Source organism: Sminthopsis crassicaudata, chromosome 2 (genome assembly GCF_048593235.1).
Source record: "Sminthopsis crassicaudata isolate SCR6 chromosome 2, ASM4859323v1, whole genome shotgun sequence".
Lineage (NCBI taxonomy): Eukaryota > Metazoa > Chordata > Mammalia > Dasyuromorphia > Dasyuridae > Sminthopsis > Sminthopsis crassicaudata.
In genome coordinates this window covers 481795532-481818495 of record NC_133618.1, presented here as the reverse complement: position 1 = coordinate 481818495, position 22964 = coordinate 481795532, and the positions used below count along the sequence as shown (strand labels likewise).

The following is a 22964-nucleotide window of genomic DNA, read 5'->3' as shown; positions in this document are numbered from 1 at the left end:
ACAGAGATAAATTGGAAATAATTAATGCAGTTTTGATTTCATGTGACATGAAACAGAATTTGGGGAAGCTATCTTTGTGGTTTATTTGTAAATAATGTCATCTTTTATAGCTTCAGAATCAAAATGGAGAATTGCAGATAATTTCATTTGCTAATATGAAATAAAATTATCAGTTGCACAAATGACTCAAAAGACATATAAGTAATTATCATTTGAGAATTTCAAAATTAATTTGACCTATACATTATACATAAGTGTTTTAAAAAATTGTTGCTTAACTATGAAATTTTCCTCTTGAGTTATTAATTGATTCTTGTTATATGATTTTAAATACATTAAAGATTTATCAGTAGGTATATCTAATCTATAAATCTTTGGTTCTTCTTTGCCTAGAATTTGTCAATTTCTTCTTGGAGTGGGAGGAAAAGTTAGTATGGCAGAAGTTTAAAGAGTTCTTTATTGATAGACAATCAGTATCCAAGTTCACTCAAATCATATGTGCAGTTCTTTTGAGAATAGATTGTTTAGGAGCTACGTGTATAAAAATGTTTGTAGCAGCCATTTTTGTAATGGCAAGGACCTGGAACCTGAATGGATTCCCATCAGTTGGGAGACAGCTGAATGAGTTATAGTATATGAATGTTATGGAATATTATTGCTCTATAAGAAATGATCATATAAGAAAAGTTGATTTTAGAGAGGCCTGGAGAAACTTACATGAAATAGACTAGAACCAAGAGAACATTATATACAGTGACAAGATTATATGATTTTCAATTCTGGTGGATGTGGCTCTTTTCAATAGGTGATTCAGGCTAGTCCCAATGGTCTTGTGATGCAGAGAGCCATCTGCCTCCAGAGAGAAGACTCTGGGAACTGAATGTGGATCACAACATAGTATTTTCACTTTTTTTGTTGTTATTTGCTTGCTTTTTGTTTTCTTTCTCAATTTTTTCCCTTTTTGGTCTGATTTTTCTTGTGCAACATGCTAATTGTGGAAATATGTTTAGAGAAATTGCTTGTTTTAACATATATTAGATTGTTTCTTTTCTGGGAGAGCAAGTGGGGGGGAGGGAGAGAGGAAAAAAATTGGAACACAAGGTTTTATAGGAGTAAGTGTTGAAAACTATCTATGTATATATTTCAAATATAAAAATCTTTCAGTTTTTTTAGAGAGAGAGAGAATGAATAGATCTTTTTCCTAATCTAGAAGTTTTCCATGAGAGATCATCATTTGCCTGATTATATTTGAATTTGCTCTTATTACTATAAATTGGGAGAATGTATTTATTTTTACTTTGTAGATTTTAGATGAAAAATAAAGATTCTTTTTTTTCCCTAGACTTGGTAAGGATGAAAAACCTTTTGAAGTGCCTTTTAACCTGTGCAGATTGATTTTCATGTTCTGCCCCAAGAAATTATTAAATGCCAGATTGTTCACATTTAATTAAAGTTTTGAAAGATCTTTCATAAATTATAAACAAAAAAGTGTTTTTAAAAGTCATTAATATAACCAGAAAAGCAATACTGTAATTCTTTAGATGATCATTATTAAACATAATATTTCTGAAAAGCATGTGTCAATTCCAACAAAGAGTTTTGCAATTTGCTAGGTTTTTCTTCAGCTGTTAATAAGGATTTGAGGTTGGGAGGCAAGGAGTAAGTCATTTCTTTTTAGAAATGATGGAAACTATTCAGTTTTCCTTTCATGTCAGTCGTTGGGCAAATCATTTATTTCCTTATTTTACAAATAGAATTTACACAGTAAATTACTTATAAAATTTCTGTCAGCCTTAGCACTTTCTATCTTCAAAGTTTCATCAATATTCACTATAATCATATCACTTGACTTCTTTCACCAACTGACTACCTTATTAATTTGGAAAGATAGGTTGGGACAAGCTTGTGAAGGGTTTTTAATTTCAAACACAGAAGTTTGTGTTTTAGCACCAGTAGGAGGGAACTTAAATTTCTCGAGTAAAAGATTGACTTTGTTATTCCTATATTTTTGGAATATCCATTTATGTGGAAGACATATTGTAAAGGAGTGAGGATGGATCCAGGGAGATCAATGGCTATTGTAGTTGTCCAGTTAAAAAGTGAGTACATGAAGTCAGTGAAGTGTGGTGTGAGGAAGGAGAGGAATGCAAAAGATGTCATAGAGATAGAATTAACATTCTTGGCTGCAAATGCCAAGCTTTGTTAATTATCCCTTCATAATAGCTTGAATACTCCCCCTTCTCTCCTCTGAAACTGCCACTAGCCTGGTACAAACCCCTATTACCTTATGCTTGGACAGTTATTGCAGTAACCTTCTGTTTGGTTTCCCTTCCACAAGTGTCTTTCCACTCCAGTCCACATTCTACTCTATCCAAGTCGTTTTTCTAAAGCACATTCTGATATCATGCTCCTCTCACTCTCTATTCACTAAATTCCAGTGACCCTGTCAAATGCTGGAGCAAACATAAAACCCTCTGTTTGACATTCAAAGCCCTTCATACCCTGCCCCTCTCTATCTTTTCAGGCTTCTTACACCTTACACGCACCACCCCATATATTCTGTGATAAGCAACACTGGTCTCCCTGTGGTTCCTCAAAGGAAACCCTCTATCCCCAATACTGGTCATTTTCACTGGTGGTTCCTCCCAAACCTAGAATAGTCTCCCTTTTTATCTCTACTTCCTGACTTCCTTCAAACCTCCTACCTTTTACTGCTTACCTTTCCCTGTTCCTCTTAATTTGCTGCCATTCTTCTATTGATTGTTTCCTATTTATCCTGTATTTGTTTTTATTTAGTTGTTTACATGTTATTTCTGCCAGTAGAGTATGAACTCCTGGAGAGCAAAGACTTTTCCTTTTTTTTTTTTTTTTTTTTTAATATTCCTTCCCCTTAACACAGTATTTAGCACACAATAGGTACTTAATTTTTTGATTAACAGAATGGAGGGATGTAGATAGTAATTAAAAGAGTAATTGAAAGGATTATCGGTGGATTGTAAATCTAAATAACAAGAAGACTTGTCTTGTTCCTTGCAGAAATAGGAAGATTGGATCTCAACAATGAGTTTTGTTTTGACCATATTGAGTTGCCCATGGATTACCCAAGTAGAGATATTCATCAGGCCCCTTAGATGTGAGACTAGAATTCAGAAAAGACAGGAGGACTGGATGGGTAAATCTGAGAATTCATATTCAGAAAGTGGATAATTCAGCTTTTGACAATTGATAAGGTCACCAAGAGAAAATAGAGAAGATAATCAAGAAAGAGAGAGCTCTGGGTATGCCTGCACTTGGGATGTAGTTAATATTCTTGTAAAGGATAATAGACCATAGATTCAGAGCTGAAAGGAGCCATAAAGATCATCTTGTCCAACTGTCTCATAATTTTTTAACAAAGGAAAACTAGGCTTAGAATAGTTAAGGGGTTTTCCCCAGGAGCAGTGAGAAATAGCTAAGATTCAAAGCCAGGTACCTTATCTCCATATTCAAAACACTTTCTCCTATACCAGATTTCCTTCTGAGAAGGATTACAAAGATTTGAAGCACCACAACAGAATAATGTCAGGAAAAACCAGGAGGAAAGGGATGGAGTGGAGTCAGACACTTAAGAAAGACCAAAAAAGGTGAGGATGTGGACTAAGCTCTAAAGAGATCATTGTGGCTTCCAGAAAAATCAATTTCCCTTGTAGTGATGAATATAGAAGTCAAATTCAGAAGTGTTTGTAAAGTGACAAAGTAGAGACAAAATACATGGATAGCTTTAAAAAAAAACAAAAAAAAAAACTTGGTTGTGAAAGTCAGGAACAATGTAGGAATCCATTTGAGATTAGCAAGTGAAAGATTTGTAAGGATGGAAGGGATTTGAGCATGATTGAAGTTGGGAGAGAAAGAATCCATACATAAGAAGGGGTTGGAAATTATTAAGAAAAGGGATGATTAAAGAGGCAAACTGCCTAAGGGACATATGGAATATGTCCTAGTACTAGAAGAGTAGTTGTATTGGCATTTGGAAGGAAAAAACCCTTAGTCCTTTGAGCCTGAAGCAAAAAAAAAAAGAGAGAGAGAGACATAGGGGCAGGGAATGATGTTGATGTTATTTGAAATGTGGAATAAAGTAGAGCTAACAATATAATAGAACTAATCAGCATAGTTCTAGGATTTATTTTGGTGGATTCACAGTGTAAGTAAAAAAAATGAAATATTTAAATGAAATAAAAGTAAAATTTCTAAATGATATTTATTTCTGAAATTACATTTATTTCTAAGACATGTGTCTATTTTTTTTTTTTGACCAGATTGATACAATCTAGAACAAGTTGAAGATTTAATCTTATGTGAAAGGACATTTAATTTTTTGAATAGTTGTTAACTCCTGTAATTTCTTTTGGCAGATGGAGATGGACAAACTGATCATTTATTGCCAGGGTGTGAAGATGAAAATTGCCAGAAAAGTGCCATCTACTTATCTAAACCAGGAATGACTAATCAGGTATGCAACCATTGTTTTGCTGAGACAAACATAATGAAATATAGGAAAGAACCTGTGGTGCATGAAGAAGAAACCAAAATAACCTTGAGACAATTAAAAAAACAAAAAGCAAAACCCATACTCCCTCTTTTGTTAGTAAATTGAAATTAGTTTTTCTTTTAAAAAATTTTTGATTATAGCTTTTCATTTTCAAGATATTTGCAAATTTCAACAATCACCCTTGCAAAATCTTATGTTGCAAATTTTTATCCTTCCCTTTTTTCATCCTTTTCCCCAAGAAAATGAATAATCCAATATAAGTTAAGCATGTGCAGTTCTTCAATATATATTTCCATATTTATCATGCAGCACAAGAAAAATCAGATCAAAAAGGAAAAAAGAAAGAAAGAATAAAAAACAAGCCAATGCGAAGGTCCGTGCTTGCTCCTCTGAAGGGCTCAGAAGAAGTCCTTGTCAGGATAAGCAAAAGTTCTTGCCCCATGTTGTGGACGCCAATATGTAATGTTCTGTCATCTCCAGAGACTGCCAATCTCTCTCTGGGAGGAGATCTGCTGTCTCAACTCAATCTCTCGGCCACATTCTTCCTGTATAGGGCCGCCAACTCTGACCTAGAGCAGAGACTTCTTTCCCTTGCTCAATGTCACTTTTATCCTCCCAGAGAATGGGAGGGGGCTTCTGAGAAAAAATACTTCAACCAATGAACTTGCTCCTCTTAAACATGCAAGCTCTTCCCCAGAAGCTTAAAGGGGTAAAACTTCCCTTAAAGGCTAGAACTAGAGAATTGTTAAGTACTGACTTAGCACTTAGTAAGAACCTAACATCTCCCCCTTTCTTTTGATTTAGAACATAGGGTGGTCATGACCTTGAAACATAAATCCATCAATGTGGGAGGTATTACACATAATTACATAGATTACATAAACACATAGTACCATAGTAACATAATACATGCTAGAAGTATGTAACAAATAATATGATCAAATAACCATAAATTGAGAATTTATAAATGTCCATAAGTCCATTGTCCATTAGTCTCATCTTGTGTTAGGAAATCCAATGATTCCTGCTGGTTTTAAAGTTCTTTAACAGTCTTCTTATTAGCCATGCTCTTTCAGTGTCAGATGTTTCTTAGATTTTCTCCTTTGTTTTGAGGTCTTTCTCTTTTTCTCTCTCTCTCTGATGGACAAGGTGAATATGACTCGTTGGCACCCATCTGATTCCTTCTCCATCTGAAGAAATACAAGCAAACCCTCTCTCCCAAGCAGTTAACCTATCTAATTTCCTTCTATTTACCACTTTCTAAATCTCTTCTCATCATCTGGCAATTACATTGGAGTTGTTTGCACTGGACACAGCCCTGTTGGTTTAAAGGGCCTGTATTCTCCCCAAGTGTAATCCATTTTTGCAATCTGATTGCCTTTTGGCTGACTGATCAGGTAATCCTTTTCTTCCATGTGATTGCTTTTTGGCTGATAGATCACATCAGAGTCCTGACCTTCTAAAGGCTCTTTGGGTGTAACCTCAGCTGCTGCCATGCCCCAAGTCTTTTTTGCCTGGGGCCCTGGACCTGGGCCCCTCATCCTGTTTCCCTGAATTAGTCTACACTCTGATGCCCAATGGAGTTCTCTGTTGCATTTTGGACATGGGGTTTTAGGTCTTCTTTCACCCTGTCTTCTCACTCTATCTCCATATTTACACGGAGCTCTTAGATGTCCAATTTTTCCACATTGGAAACATCGACAAGTTTCTCTAGAAGTCCCTTGCCAAAAGCGACCCTGTCTTTCCATGTTCATCATAGTCCGGGTGTAAAAAGCATTTGTTCCTACTGTAGCACAGCATCTTATGATCTCCTCTAAAGAAGCATCTTTGTCTAGTCCCCAAATAATTCTTTTGCAAATCTCATTGGCATTTTCCTTAGCCAGATGTCTAGTCATTATTTCTGTAGCTGCATTTTCTCCAATAGTTCTTTTGACAGCAGTTTGAAAACGTCCCACAAATTCCGCAAAAGGTTCATTGGGACCTTGCTCTATTTTAGCAAAAGCCACTCCCCAGTCTTTCTGTCCAGGGAGGACACTCCAAGCTTTTATTGCAGCCTTAGCATACATTGTCATGGTATAATTAATCTGTTCTGAATTCTCTCCATATCGACCTTCACCAGCTAAATGCTCAAAAGTGAATTGTGTGTTAACTCCTATTTCCAAATTGCATCTGATTTGGATTTTACATAATTCATGAAACTCCGCAAGCCATAACAAATTTTGTCCAGGTTCTAGACATGTCTTTGCTATGGATTCCCAATCATTTGGGATTAGGACTTCATAAGATATACCATCTAGTAACATTTTAACATAAGCTGATGTAGCCCCATAAAGGGTACAACCTTTTTACAAATCTTTAATTTTATTCAAATCTAAAGGTGCATATCTTCTCCTTTTTTGACCTACAATCACAGGATATGCCTGTATAAAATCACTTATATCCTGTCCTTCTCTCTTAGCTTTAAACAATGCTTTTTCTAATCTTGTCATAGGCTGCTTCACAGACGATTCTGTTTGTGTTTCTGCCTCTTCCCCTCCTCCTTCTTGCTCCACCCCTAAAGGGTTAATTGAGGGAGAAGATGGGAAATGCTCCTGTTGCTCAGAATTGTACTTAACTTCATAGTTATCTGATTCATCCTTTTCACCTAGTTTAGTTGACACTTCCCCATTTTGCTGCTCCTCCTCTTCCTTTAGAATAACAACTTTTAAAGCCATTTGGATTAAATTGTAGGTATGAAGTGTATCTTTGGAAATTAAGTTTGGTTTGGAATTGTAGTGTTTACCTAATTGCTCTCCTGCTAATTCCCATTCATCTAGATCCAATTCTTCTTCCAGAGAAAACAAGGACATATGACCTGTACAGTTTTTAAAAGTTCAGTAATCTCCTCCAAAATTATAATCAATCCTTGGCTTTTCATAACTTTGATAATGCTCTCTAAACATTTTCCTTGAACAAAAGGCATTTGCCCCATTTCACTCAAATTCTACTTTAGCTCTTTAATAAAGTTAAACTAAGTTTAACAAAAGTTTAACAAAGTTTCCTTGTTACTCACGCTTCTGGGTCAGAGAGACTTTTCCACTGAGATCTGGATTGTGTCTGTCCCTGTTCAGGCGCCAAAATGTGAAGGTCCGTTTTAGCTCCTCTGAAGGGCTCAGAATAAGTCCTTGTCAGGATAAGCAAAAGTCCTTGCCCCACGTTGGGCGCCAATATGTAATGTTCTGTTGTCTCCAGAAACTGCTGATCGCTCTCTAGGAGAAGATCTGCTGTCTCAACTCAATCTCTCGGCCAGATTATGCTTCCTGTAGAGCAGCCAACTCTGACCTAGAGTAGAGACTTTTTTCCCTTGCTCAATGACGCTTCTTTTATCTTCCCAGAGAATGGGCGTGGAATAACTCAGGGGCTTCTGGGAAAAAATACTTCAACCAATGAACTTGCTCCTCTTAAACATGCAAGCTCCTCCCCAGAATTGTTAAGTACTAACTTAGTACTTAGTAAGAACCTAATATCTCATTATCTCATTAGCACTTAATAAGAACCTAACAAGCCAACAATAACAAAAAAGTAATGTGGTAATTCACATTCAGTCCCTATAGTCCTCTTTCTGGAGACAGATGGCTTTCCCCATCACAAATCTGTTGGAATGAGCCTGAAACACCCCATTCTTGAATAAAGCCATCCTGTAGAGATGATCATCATATAATCTTGTTGTTGTGTACAATGTTCTCTAGGTTCTTTACTTAACATCAGTTTGTGTAAGTCTCTCCAAGCTTTTGTGATATCAGCCTGCTGATCATTTTTTATGGAACAATAATATTCTATTACATTCATATACCGTAATTTATTCAGTCATTCCTCAGTTGATGGGCATCCACTCAGTTTCTAGTTCTTTGCAACTATAAAAAGGGCTGCTACAGACATTTTTGCACATTTGGGTGCTTTTCCCTTTTTTATGATCTTTTTTGGGACAGGCCCAAAAGAGATACTGTTAGATCAAAGGATATGCACAGTTTGATATCCCTTTGGGCATAGTTCCATATTACTCTCCAGAATAGTTGGATCAGTTCACAGTTCCACCAACAATGTATTTGTATCCCAGTTTTCCCATATCCCCTCCAACATTTGTCATTATCTTTTCCTTTCATCTTAACCAATTTGAGAGGTATGTAGTGATAGCTCAGAGTTGTTTTAGAAATTCATTTTTCTTAAGGTATACAAGGTGGTAAGAAGTACAATCCATTCTGATAGAAAGAGCCCTTTATAAATCAAACATTATATGTAACAACATTATGTTTATTGTACATATTCAAAAATCAATCCATTATGTTTCCTAGTAAAATATAAACACTGTATGAGTCATTTAGAAAACCATCATATCTGTAACTGTTCTATGTCTGATATTAAATATAGTATATTATTGTTTTCCAATGTTTAAACCATAATTTTACCTTTATATGTGTCACAGGAAAATAATTCAGAACACAATAGTTGAAGTAAAGAAGTGATGTGGAAGTGATATATTTTCATATTTTAAAAATTAGTGCAAAAACCCAAACATTTAAAATGCAATTGCAAAGTTTCCTGCTCACTAGTGATCAGAATAAATAGTTGGCCATATTATGAATCTAATCTAGAGAACAGTCACATATTATCCCTGTGTTGAATTATTTCTCCGTCTCCTTTTTTGTTTTTAAAGTAATTCATTAACTTTTTTTAAAGTCTTAATTATTTTTAAGTTTAAAATCTTGTAAAAATAGCATTGATTCAACTAGGCCTGGTTTAATATAAATAGGTGGACCTCATAATTACAGCCTGAATTCAAATTATAGGTAATGTTAACTGTATTCAGAAGCATATCATTATTTTGTGAGTAGAGAAATGTTATTGACGTAAGAAACTGATAAGAGCATATGAAATGAAAGTTCTTGTTTTGTTATTTAGTGTTTTAAATATTAGCAGAATAGAGACTCTTCCTTTATAGTAAGTCATCAGAATAGTGTGTTTTTGTTTTATTAGATTTTTTGAGTTTTGACACTGAGAACTGATACTTGAGACCTGAGGGTCTAGAGGTCTAAAGTTCTGAAATCCTGTGTGAATTTGATGTCAAGCTCAGCTCTTGACACTTCCTGCTAGGTGATATCACCTTGCCTCATTTTCTCATGTGTAAAATGAGAGAGTTAAACTAACTGATCCCTAAAATCCCTTCCATCTCTAAATCCTAAGGGACTGTGTGAGATGTTCTATCTCATGTCATTTGGCATCATTAAGTAGGTAACTAAGAAATCTTATTTCTCATGAAAGGAAATGAGCACTGGATTCGGAGATAGAAGACTATGTCAAAATCCTGACTCCTCTATGCAGTGTGACTGTGAGAAAGTCAATTTACATCTCAAGGCCTCAATTTCTTTATTTGTAAAGTGAGGAAAGTCTTTGCTTGATCTTGAAGTTTTCCTCCAGCTTTAAGTTCTTTGAACCTTATGAATTCACTATATTTCTAAAGTATTTTTAATGGAATCTAAAAATTGTAAAATTCTTAAAAATTTTATTTTCTTTAAGTTTTGAGAGTTTTATGATGTGTTCTGCCTTTACCTGAATAACCTTTAAGTTTTTTGAGGCAGCTTTGGACTGAGCCTTTTTATAAGAGCTCTTTTTTAACATAGTATGGCTTTGAGCCATGTAAATGAGCCACCTGCTTAAAGAGGAAAAAAAAAACTGTTGGCATGTTTGGTCTCCTGCCATATCGGTCAGTCAAGTCAGTGCACCTGCTTCTATATGGAATTGATCATATTATTTTCCAACATTTCTTAAATTCTAATTTTAGACAACTATATTTTAATTGGAATACTTTCTATTCTACTTTTTTATTTTCATTTTGAGATTCAATAAATGACAGTTTGGGCCACTCAGAAGGTAGAGTTTTGTCAAATCTTACCTCCTGTTTAGCATTCCCGTACTGTGATCTCCATTACAGTCAGTATTGAAAAGGAAAGAGTGAAATAAATCTAGATCCCAATACTTATGGTAGCAGAAATCACTCTCCTAAGCAAAGATCAGTCTTTCAATTTGATTGAAGAAATTGTCAGTTCAACTGGGAAATGAGTGTAAACTGTTTGCATTTTTGTTTCTCTTCCCAGCTTATTTTTACCTTCTGAATCCAATTCTTCCTGTGCAAAAAAAAAAAAAAAAAAAAAAAAAAACGGTTCTGCACACATATATCTAGGATATACTATAACATATTTAACATGTATGAGAATGCCTGTCATCTAGGGGAGGGGATGGAGGAAAGGAGGGTAAAATTCAGCACAGAAGGGAGTGCAAAGAATAATTTTGTAAAAAATTAACCATGCTGTCAAAAAAAAAAAAAAGTTAAGATAAATTAAAATTTAAAAAAAATTGTCAGTTCAATATATTATTAGAGAAACTTCACTGTTTATCTGATTCTGAAAATGAAAACTGTTGTTATCTTTGTAGAATAGCAGGTACAAGAAAGAAAGTGGGAAAGTCACTTTCAATCTTAAATTTTCTTGAGATTATCACCAAAAATGAACATCCATTTGAAGCAGAATGCACATTTTGCTTTAGCTTAAAAATTAATTTTTAGTTTAAAAATTAATTCCTTAAAACACAGATCTTATTTCCAACCAAACTGAAACTGTTAGAAAAGGGGCAGTTTTGGTTAAAAGAATTTTTTAATCCCACCAATAGTTCTTAATCTGGACCAGACCAAATGAAGATGGTTAAATATGACTATAATTCCTGAAGGAAGCTATACAGTTTTTAAAAAAATGTTACACATTTTCCCCAAAAGTAAATTATAACAAATTGCCTTATTGATGTTGTAAATAAAAGGACATTAAATGCGATAGGTTATTTTGAGAGTATAAGAACATGCTTTGAAATGAATATATGAAATTAACCAAAAAAAGTAACCATTTTAAAAAATGAATGTTTTTACTTCCTCAGATGGTGAGTATTTTTGTGAATAAATCCATAAACACTAACTTTTTTTTTTTTTTAAATCTCAGTGGATTCCAGTGATACAAGATTTCAACTACAAGGGCACAGTCTGGGGCTTTGTGCCATCTAATCATGAACCAGCTGAAATACCCATTCCAATTACCCTTCACATTGGAGACTACAACATGGATGGCTATCCAGATGCTCTTGCCATACTAAGGAATACATCTGGAAGGTAGTTTAAGTGAAAAGTACTTATAAATTCAAGTCTTACATTCTGCCTCTTTGGGAACTGGACATTACCCAGATATACTCCATTCATATAAGCATGTAACACAAAGGACCTGATTCTTATTTCTTTCCACACTCCTTGAACTTTTCTTGAGTGATTAGCATTCCTATTTATTTGCATGGAGTCTTTTTGTGCAGAAGATAAATGAGCATCTGATCCAGAGTAAAAAGCTTATTTTTCACTCCATAGAACTTGCTATTAAAACGGTCTTAACTTTTGTAGAACATTGTGCCATTTATCCAATTGCATTTTTGCATCACTTTTTCTGTAATAAAACTGAAAATGAATGAAACTACTTTTAGAAAGGTTTATTATGATTGTTTTATATTAGAATTTTCAGATGATCTTTATCTGATTTTTTAAAACCTCAGAGGCATTTGTTAAATTACCAATCATTCTGAAAGAAAATTAAGGTTCTAGGTCAGTTAGTCTAAAAGCATTTATTAAGCATCTACCAAGTGCCAGGCATTGTGCCCTAGGGTAATAATACAATGATAAAAATGAAACAGATCTTAGGGATTTCATTTTCTTAAATACAGTGGAAAAAATAGGAACAATTTTTGAAATTAGCCACTAGCTAAAATATCAATGTCTTACTGTTTTTCCTGATCACAAAACCAAATTGTAGGAGTCTTCCTTTGTCTTCTTTTAAGCATCTTAATTTTCAGTGAATTATCATCTGAAATATTTGTTTATCATTGACTGCAGAATTAGAAGGAAGTTTAGTTTAATAGTTCCATGTTTATCTGGCAATATGGTAATTCAGCTTTCTTAATACTTTCAAAACCTTTAAAAGTTTTTAACTCTTACCAACAATTCTTTGTTACCAAAGAAATTCTCTAAGTTGGAGGATCTTATGAGATTATTTTGCCTTTCCCTAACTAACCTTTAAATTTTTAGAAGTACTCTGTTGTCTTATTAGTGAAATATCTTGAAATTTAGGTTAGAAGTCTTATTTAGTACTGCTGCCAAATTTTCAATAGTTCTTTGAAATTTTACAATTATATTTTTTAGATAGTCTAAGCTTGGTATCAGCTTATCCTGAGCAAGTGAAGTGTAATGATAATATGTGCATATTTATGTGTTCTTTTTTTTTTCATGGAATGCAAATCTAATTTTCAAGAAAATGAAGGGCATTTAACAGTCTAAGAAATAAACTTGTAAAAAGAAAAATAATTATCTTTTTTTGACATTATTAAGTAGATGAGAGAGAGCATGCATTTATTAAGTGCTTATTATTTGCAGGCATTATTCTAAATGCTGATGAGAAAAATATTCTACATAGTTCCTGTGCACAAGAAGCTCACATTCTAATGGAGAAAAACAGTACATAAAGGAAAGCAGTTGTGGGGTGTAGAGAAGGGCAGCAATTTAATAAGCACTGCGGCATGTTTAAAGATGTCAAAGTAATACTATGGAATCCTGAATTTGAGCAAGAAAAAGCCAGAGCCGGCTTCACAAAACCCACTGTGGTTTCAGGGGTGAAATCCACTTGTTGGCAGGGAGTAAAGACAATGGCCTCATTGGAAACAGAATGGCTATGGATGTTCAAGAAATATGGACAAAATTATGATTATCCTAAACTTTTCAAGGAAATACCATTTTCTTTATTCTGAGCCTTAACCCTTGTCCCCCCAAAAAAAAAATCATTTGGGATACCTAGATCTCCTCTAAATTAATGTGTGACTATTTTCACCTTTCATTATATCTAAGAGTTGTGGTTCTTGACATCTCTTGTTTAATAAAACTATCAGAGGAGTGAGAGCTCTTCACTTGTAAAGAGATGTTTGCCCCATAACAATGTGGGCCTAAATGTTCTTGGATAATGAATTTGCTGAAAAAAAATATAAGACAAAGTGCATTATAATCCTTTCTGCCTAAATTTACTCTTATACCGATGGTATGAAAACAATTATGGTTTTACCAGATTACACATCATCTCTTCATATTTTTCTGTAGCATTTCTATCTGTTCTCTAGATATTGATATCATGTACTGACAAAACCTTTTAAATTTGTTGGGTTAGAATCTATAAAGTTTGTCTATGTGTATGTGTGTATATGTATGGGTAAGAGAGAGAGCAAGAGAACACCAAAATATTTACAATCTATAAGAAACAATTCTGAGACTGTTTTTTGGAAGATTTGAGTTTCTCTGCACATTGTATATAGTTTTTTACTTGATAATAACTAATCTCCATAGAAGTCATCTGTATGCTAAATATACCCTCATTTGGAAGAAGTATAATGTGCTTTTAAATATAAAAAAAAAATTTATTGGTGATATTGTGATACAACCTATATAAACATCCCAAAGGAATAAAATGTCTCTTTTTAAAATTAGCATATAGTACTTAATTTTTAAAATGAGACTAGGTGACAAGTTACTTATAAAATAATAATTAATTTAGTCTATGCTAATCTCTAACAAACAGATCACATAAAAGAGATCTTTACAAAAGAAATTCTTGACTATATTCTAAAAACAGTCACTTACCTAGTGTTTTTACCAAACAAAGGATATCATAAATACAACTATTAATTCTATTGAAGGGGGGGCAGGGTAAAGTCATATATTAAGTAAGAGAAGAGATTAAAAGTTGTACATTCCTAAACAACAATAATGTCACTTAGAGAATGCTTTAAGGTTTAACAAACTCTTTTTTTATATAAACAACTCTTTGTTATAGCTAATGGTATATAATGGCGTTATAGGTAATAGGTTCTGGGCAGTGTGGTGGCACAGTGAATAGAATGCCAGGTCTGGAGTTAGAAGATTAATCTTTATTAGTTTAAGTCTGACCTCAGACACTTACTAGCTGCCTAAGCCTTGTTAAGTCACTTAACCCTGTTTGCCTCAGATTCCTTATCTGTAAAATGAACTGGAGAATGAAATGACAAATGATTACACTGGCATTGCCATGAAAACCAAAGACTCAGATATGACTGAAAAACTTAACAAAAGTAACAAATGCTAGTACTAATATCCTTGATTTTCCAGATGAGGAAATTTGGGCCCTAAAAAGTCAAGAAATTCACCTAGTATAAGGGTTCCTTAAAGAGAATTCAAAATCACATGTCCTTTCTCAGAGTCTAGCACACTGTAGGCTCACAAGTAAAAGAACTGGTCACCTGAGAATGAAAATTGTTTATTCATACTAACAAATAGCATATACCTCAACTAAATAGCACAGTGCTAAACCTAGAATCAAGAGGACCTGATTTTAAAACTGGCCTTAGACAATTATTAGTTGTGTAACTCAAGGCAAGTCACTTAATCGTTGCCTCCCTCAATTTCCTTAACTATAAAATGAGAATAACAGCACATGCCTCACTTAATGTTTTAAGCATCAAATGAGATAATATTTCTTTAGTGTTTTGAATAGTACCTGGTATATATTAGACACTTAATAAATGTTTGTTCCCTTCTCTTCTCTTCCTCCCTATCTCTTTGTATATACATAATATCATGAAAAATGAAAGGAAAATTGAAAACCATATTTTCCTAATACTTTAGGATTGGCTTTAATACTGATAATATTTTTAAATATTCCTTCTTCTAAAAACAGATTTAACACTTATTAAACCTATTGTAAGAGTGAACTAACAGGAAACTATGTGTGAAGTAGATACGTTTTTCATAGGAACTTTGATATAATTTTTCAGACCTTTTCAACAAAAACACCCAGTGCTTTCTGATTCTTGTTTTTTAAACATTAGTAATTTTGTAAAGTTTGTAAAGTTCATCAATTGTGATGAAAGTAATTTAATTTAGAGATTTACTATGTGGAAAGTTTTGTCTGACTGCTTTAAAAGTCAGATAGGAATTAGTTATGAAGAAGAAAAAGAAAAAGTTAAAATGTGCACACTTCTCTAAAATAACCTAAAGTTTATTGAATGATACTTGTTTTTATAAAGGATAGTACATTGAGCTAGTTTTCAATTCCCCTCATTTTAAAGAAACGATTAGGCTTCAGTATACATTTATTGAGTGTTTAGTACTGAGGGAAATATAAAGTTTAGGCAAAGATCAGGGAGCTTACAGGCCAGAAGGAGAATAAAATACAAAAGCACATAAATATCATATACAGTATTATAAAATTAGAGAGATGTTTTTTTATGTGCCTTTCAGCTACAAGAGAAAAATTATTGCCAATTGAAGATGTCAAGGAAGTCATCATGAAGGATGTTCAGTAAAGTTAAATGTTCACTTGCCAAAAAAATTATTTTATGGAGAACTCATACAGGGGCCAGGCATTCATAAGATGGTCAGAGAGAGAACCCCACTATGATTGTCACAGGACAATCTATTCTCTTTGCCTTTATGAAGATAGACAATGGAGGCATACTTGAACTCCAAGGGTATAACTTCCTCTTGCCATATAATCTGAAAAATTCCAGTCAGCTTTTTTGTTAGTAGTGGGTCGTCTCCCCCGCCCCCCAACTTGTAAATCTCTTGTAATAGAATCACCACCCAGTCAATACTTTACCATATGAAAGTAACTTAGTAGCATTCAAAATCTCTTTTTCAGTTGGAACTTTAGCTAAGGAGTGATTGATTTCAACTCAAGGTAAATGGTCAATAGCTTCAGCATTGATTGAGGATGGTCTGTTGAGAACACTATGAAAGTGTTCAACTCATACCTCTGGGATCATGTCCTTATCACTAATCAGTGTGGTATCATCAGCACTGAGTAGTTGAGATGCCCCATAGATCTTTGGCCCATAAATAGTCTTCAGTACATCATAAAAATACTTTGGATTGTTGCTTTCAGCATAAAACTGAATTTCAACTGCCTTTTTACTGAGCTAGTTTCAATAGTGCTTTTTTTTTTGATAGAATTGAATGCTACCTTCTTAGAGATGAATGAACTATTCTGCTGACACACCTGTAGACTTCTTGTTTTTCATTTAGCAGCTTTTGAATTTCTCCATCATTTTCATCAAGCCAATATTGATGTTTACAAGTGTTCTGAACCAGATGAGCAAATGCAGTGCTGTATACCAAATCTTTGAAAATTTCCCACTCCTTTTCTGCTCCACTGTTGTCAACTGTTGTGTTCATTCAACTTACCCTCCATGTTGGCAACAAACTGTTCCCTCTTGGAGAAGCACTCTAATCTGTTGACATTAATGCTTCTAGTAGTCTTTTTGCCTTGGGACTGCCACTTTTGTTGAATGTGAATATTCAGCTTGGAGAGGATAAGTCTATGATCAGTCCAGCACTCTGCACCACACTTTGCTTTGGTCTTTCTCACAATCACATTTCTATTAAATGCCAGTGTTTGCTCCTAGGATGCATCCACAAAGTTTATTGGAATACAGTGTTTTATTGGAATACAGTGATGAAAGGGTCGTGAGATGCCCAAGCGTTCAATAGAAATGACCATTGCTGTTGCTGTTTCCAACTCATTCTTCCCACAGATTTCCTGCTATGTCTGGTAGTCACTTGAGCCTACTCTAGCATTAAATTCACCCAGAATTATAAGCTTGTGTACTTTTGACACATTGATGATAAAGGTCTCCAGGTCTTCATAAAATTTTTCCTTGACCTCATCAGTCATGGTGAGAGCATAGACCCTGATGCTGGTGACATGGTGTTTTCCTGCAAATGGCAATTGCATTGTCATGAGCCTGCCTCCTTATGGAAAGCATGTAAGCTTGTTTACTGTATTAGTTTTGAGTACAAAACCTACACCAGCTTCACAGTACTCCCTTTCACTGCAGCCATTCCAGAAAAATGTGTCCAGCTACTCTTTCAGTAAGTTGGACTTCATTTGCCAGCCTTGTTTCACTCAGGGGTACTTTTTTACGTGTGGTACCTGCTGAGTTCTCTCACAACAAGAGCAGTTTTGTTTGTTTGTTGTTGTTGTGGTTTTTTTTTTTTTCAGGTCTACTAGATTTTGTGTTGTCTTTATGTGTACACATATTCCATGTAGATTGGTACATGAGAGGAATTAGCTTTTCAGAAGCTTGTGTACATTTTTTGGTGTCTTCACCAGAGTAGGATCCCCCTTTTGCTGTGGTAATCAGACCAGGATTGGGTAAGCAGATGATTTTTAGGGCACTTTTTCTAGCCCCTTCCTCACAGACAGAGGTGAGCAGTGCAATCTTTAAAAAACTGCTCAGTCACTCAGGGGACAGCCAAATCCCACTGCTGCTTCTATTCTATGCCTGGAACCTATGTGGATCATCATTGGTTTAGATCCTGTCTATATTGAAAAGAACTAAAATTATTACTTCCTGAAAATATGAAAATCAGGGAAAGTTTTACCAATGACTTACTTGTTTTTCTGCCACAGCCCAATAATTATCTATTCCTAAATGTAGACTGATCTGCTTAGAGTATAAGATAAAGTTTACAAGTGGGCTCCACTTTTTAGTGGCTGGGAAGATTCTTCAATATGAAAACAGAAGGAAAAATGGTTTAAAGACACAGTAGAGAATCCTGTTGGCATCCTGTGTCAGGAGACTGAAAGATAGAAGATTGTGACATTAGATAGGTAGAAAGAAAGGATCCCTGAATCCGTAGAGCTCAGTAGCAGATTAAAAAGTTCTCTCTGAGGAAGAGGAGATTGGACCTAAAAAGGAAGAAGCAGCCTCCTGTCCTCTGGAGGAGTGATGACTTGAACCCTCAGGTCCTCTCAAATAAGATTGTCTGGAAAGAGTTAGGCGAAAAAGCTGAGATCCTAATGATTACTCAGTCCTTCCTTAGGGAATTTAGGCAGTTGTTTGTCAACCTGATAACAATAGAAAAGATCTGCTCTCTTCCTTAGACGTATGCATTGGTATGTGATGGAAAGCATCCCAGGAGTTAGGACGAAAAAACTACCATTTACTTAAGATTTGGAATCCAGAAAGCATTGCTCAAGGTGAAGGTCTTTGGAAGCCAAACTGGACTTTTGGCTGTTCTCTGATGTTATACTTCTCCTTTTCACCCTATGTATTTTCATAGGCCATCCTCCATACTTTGAGCATAGACTCCTTTCTTATATCCACCAATTGAAATCTTTCTTTCTTTTCTTTTTCTTTTTTTTTTTTTTTCAAAAAATGGCTCAGGTGTAAGCTGAATGAATTCTTGTCTGATTCCTTCATTCCCAATGCCCTGTTTCCCATCTTCTAATTCTCTTCTAATTCCTATATTTTTGGAATATCTTCTCCTAATAGGACCTTTGCCTGTATGATATTCTACTTTTTTTGAAGGTCTTATAACATTTTATAAATACCAGAACAGCATTCAAGCTATTCATCTGTTATTCTTTAAAGCTACATAACCAATTTTCCTCCTTTTCTTATCATACCTTTTAAAAATTATACCTTTTACATTATTTCATACAAGTCATCATTAGCAGTATGATTAGCTTACTAATAACTTCTATTTAGCCTTACATTACTTTCTGGGTTATTAGCCATTTTAATTCTTTGGAGATAATAGCATCTCACATTTAACAACTATATAGCATCTCTAGAAGGTTATCATTATAAGAATGGTTTTCTTACCTTCTATAATTCATGAAGGAGGAATAGTCTTCACAATTTTAAAAGTTTGTGCTAGATTGTTTGAGAAAATACTTGCTCTGACCCTACAAAACCTCATTAGTCATTATCATTAAATGATCATATAACTTAGGTCAAAATTCTCTCTAAGCTTTCCTTTATGTTTAGCTTTTAATAAAATTCTAGGCACAAACTGCATTTTAAATGTAATTATGAGATTCAAAATCCCAAATATTACCTACATGAAAGAGGAATTTGCTTATGAAATTTTTTTTATGATGTAACTTCTCACATACTGGGATCCACATGTTACTTCAGTATTTACATATGAGAGAAAGCAGGAACATTAAAAATAAAATACACCTAGCCTACATATTGTGTGCATACATAATACTATACAAATTACTTACAGTGTACTGTATACCTCCAGTTTTGTTCATTATTGTGAGGACTTTTGAGAATGAATACATTGGATTTTAGTGTTTTTTTTTTTTTAATCTTCCAGCACTTCGCCTAAATATCCTATGATTCTTAAGGGCATTTGGAACATAAAAAGGCAACAGAGGTATGATTATTTAGAGATGAGGAACCTCAGAGATGCCTGTGTTTTGTACAACTTATGCAGAAAGCATATATTATATTTGGAATGATGCTGATAAAGTCAAAGTATGTTAATAATAAGAGAAACAATGATGAAAAATAATTTTCTTGTTGAAAATGGAAAATATACTTTTTATTATATAGTGATTCAACCTTTGATTCACTAATCTTAAAGAAAACTACCCAAGTTAAACTGCTCAGGAGATAGTATAATTGTATATATTTCTTTCCACCTTTGTAAGAAAGAAGCAAATAGCCAAAAATCAAGTCAGAGAATCCTTTTTTTCCCCCTTAGACAATTGGGTTTAAGTGACTTGCTCAGGGTCACCCAGCTAGGAAATGTTAAGTGTCCGAGGTCAGATTTGAACTCAGGTTCTCCTGACGTCAGGACTAATGCTCTATCTACTTCACCACTTAGCTAACCTAAGAGAAATCTTTTTAAGAAAGCAAGTTGCTGTGCTCAATCACCATTCAATCTCATGTCCCCTACTATATTTAGCTAAAATGCAATATAATACAATAATTACAGTGTTTACATGCTCTGTTTAATAAGGCAGAAAAGTGTGAAGCATATTTTATAAAGATTTCCACTTAAATCACATAATTTAATGGACTGGTATTCAAAAGATTAATCCTTCAGTTCTTTAGAATATTTGTTTATCCAGTGTGATATATTCCCATGGGTGCCACAGGTGCTTCTCTTTTGTGTTTTAAAGTAGCTGTCATTTCCTGAGTCACAATTTTGGCTTGATCCCAGTAAAAGTCTGTTAGAAGCTAAGATCAGACCTATCAGTGATCTACCTAACCTTTTTTTTCCTTTTAACTCATATTTTCATTTTTGTTAGATTAAACTGACCAAAAATGATTTTAAGGTATTAGTCTAATAAATTGAATATTTGGTATTAACATTTGGTATGATCATTAAAATTAATATCTGGACATAATCGAATATTTTTAGCATCCTTGTTTTCAAATCAGTCACCAAGAATTTAATGATTTCTTTCTATGTGCATGGCACTGTGTCTAGAACTAAGGATACAAAGAATAGCAACAACAACAACAACAAAAATAATCCCTTCCCTCAAGAAGCTTATAGTATAATGGGGAAGATAATGTTTGAATAATTAGGTACATACTAGGTTTCTGTGAAGAAAAACAAAGGTAATCTTTGAAGGCAAGGCTCTAGAAGGGGGCAGAGGGGATTGAAAAGACTGCCTGTTCAAGCTGAATCCTGAAGAAAGCCAGAAAAACTTACCTTATGGAGGTAAAGGGACAGAACATTCCAGGCAATGGGGCAACCAACAGAGTTCTGAGATAGAAGATTAAGTTGTTTGTAAGAGGAACAAGTAGTGGTCCCTTGTACAAGATTGGAAAAGTAGGAAAAGGTCTATTATGAAATGCTTTAAAAGCCAAACAAAGCAGTCTATACTTGATCCTGGAGTTTATTGAATAGAGAGGTAGCAAAACCTACACTTCGTAAAAATCACTTTGGCAACTTAGTAGATCATATTTTGGAATGGGGAGAGGTTTGAGGCAGAGCTATTGCAATACCCCAGGTAAACAAAATAACAAAGACTTGAAATAAGGTTGTAACTCTGTGATTAAAGGAAAGGAAATGTTTATGAGCAATGTCATGAGAGTAGAAATGACAAGATTTGGCAGTGGATTGGTTATGTGAAATAGGGGCAAGTGAAAAGGCTGTGACTGCATCAGGGGTGCAGGCCTCTGGGAGGATTGGGGCATCCTTGCCATTACATAGGAAGGTTAGGAAAAAAAAAGCACTTTGGAGGAAAAGATAGAGTTCTATTTTAGATATCTTGGGTTTGAGATGCCTTGGAACATCTAGGGAATTAGCCTTGGTTGTAGCTTAGCAGAAAGGCTAGGATTGAAGACATATATAGATCTGAGTGTTATCTTAGTTAAGTGAATAGTATTTTGGGAGAAGTGGAATTTCTGTCCTTGAAACCACAAGTAAACAATGTGAATAAGATCAGAGACAGCAGAAATTGGCTATATTTAACCCATGGCATAAGGAGATGTGATAAAACAATGGTATGGTAAAGTGTTCTTCTCCAGTGGAGTATCATGAGCCTCTTTTGTCAGTCTGGTAAAACCTGTCAGCCCCTTCTCAGAAAATGTTTTTAAAGCATAAAGTAAATACAGAAAATTACAAAGTAAATTAATTATGTTTAAATAAGTATGTAATTTTTCTCATTTAATTTTATGCATCTCCCTACTCTTATCAGCATAAGGAGCATGAATCCCATATAAAGAAACTCCTGGACTACAGTCATATCAGAAGTAGTTCTTATAGGAGGATCACTATGTTCTTAAGATTATGTTGCTGACAATATCTGGGGAAAGAGTAAAAAATTAATTAATCCAGATGTTGACATGTAGTGTCCTTCTGGATGTCCCTGTTTAGGCACCAAAATATAGTGTGCTTTTTAGAGCCCCCAAATTGAGGTGTCAAAATATATTATCTGGACTAGCTCTCTGGGGGATCTCAGCACCAGTCTTAGTGGAAGAGTGAAGAAACAGAAGACCCACAAGGATGGTCAAAGATGGAGTCCTTGAATTCAAGTCCTCTCAACCCTTAAATACCTTGGAATGGTTATATCATTATAGCACAATGAGCATGTGCCAACTAGAGAACCATTATATCATCACATCACACTGAGCAAGTGCTAACTATAAGCACCCTGCTTTGGTGCATCTTTACTGTAAGTATGCCTTACTTCAAGTAGAACACAGGTGATCACACCCTCCCTGACTTCTCTGGAAGACTGAGAGCCCTTAGGGGAGATGGAGAGCCAAACCAGACATTGTCAGCAGGTTCCCTCTGGGCTGAAGGGTCTTATACCTTACCTAGAGTTCTCCCACTATCTGTGTTGACATTTGGGGGGCTAAATTCCCTCAAAAATGAATTTCTATTAGGATATTGTTATTTGCTAAGTTTCTGCCTTTGCTACAGAAGGCTATGTACAGAGCTTTCAAACAAAAATTTTTGTGGATTGATATGGCATTTAAGAAAACATAGTTGGAAACATAGGAGTGGTTTTAATCAAAACAGCTTTTCAACAGTTGTGTCCTT

At 34.6% G+C, this 22964-nt stretch overlaps 1 protein-coding gene across 1 annotated transcript in view; it reads left to right on the top strand.

Annotated features, from left to right (window-relative positions):
- ITFG1 (integrin alpha FG-GAP repeat containing 1) overlaps positions 1-22964 on the top strand; it is a 272577-nt gene that overhangs the window by 139722 nt on the left and 109891 nt on the right. The window contains exons 9-10 of the mRNA XM_074293314.1: positions 4392-4489; positions 11551-11717. Of these exons, the coding sequence (XP_074149415.1) occupies positions 4392-4489; positions 11551-11717 (265 nt within the window). The remainder of the gene's footprint in view (positions 1-4391; positions 4490-11550; positions 11718-22964) is intronic.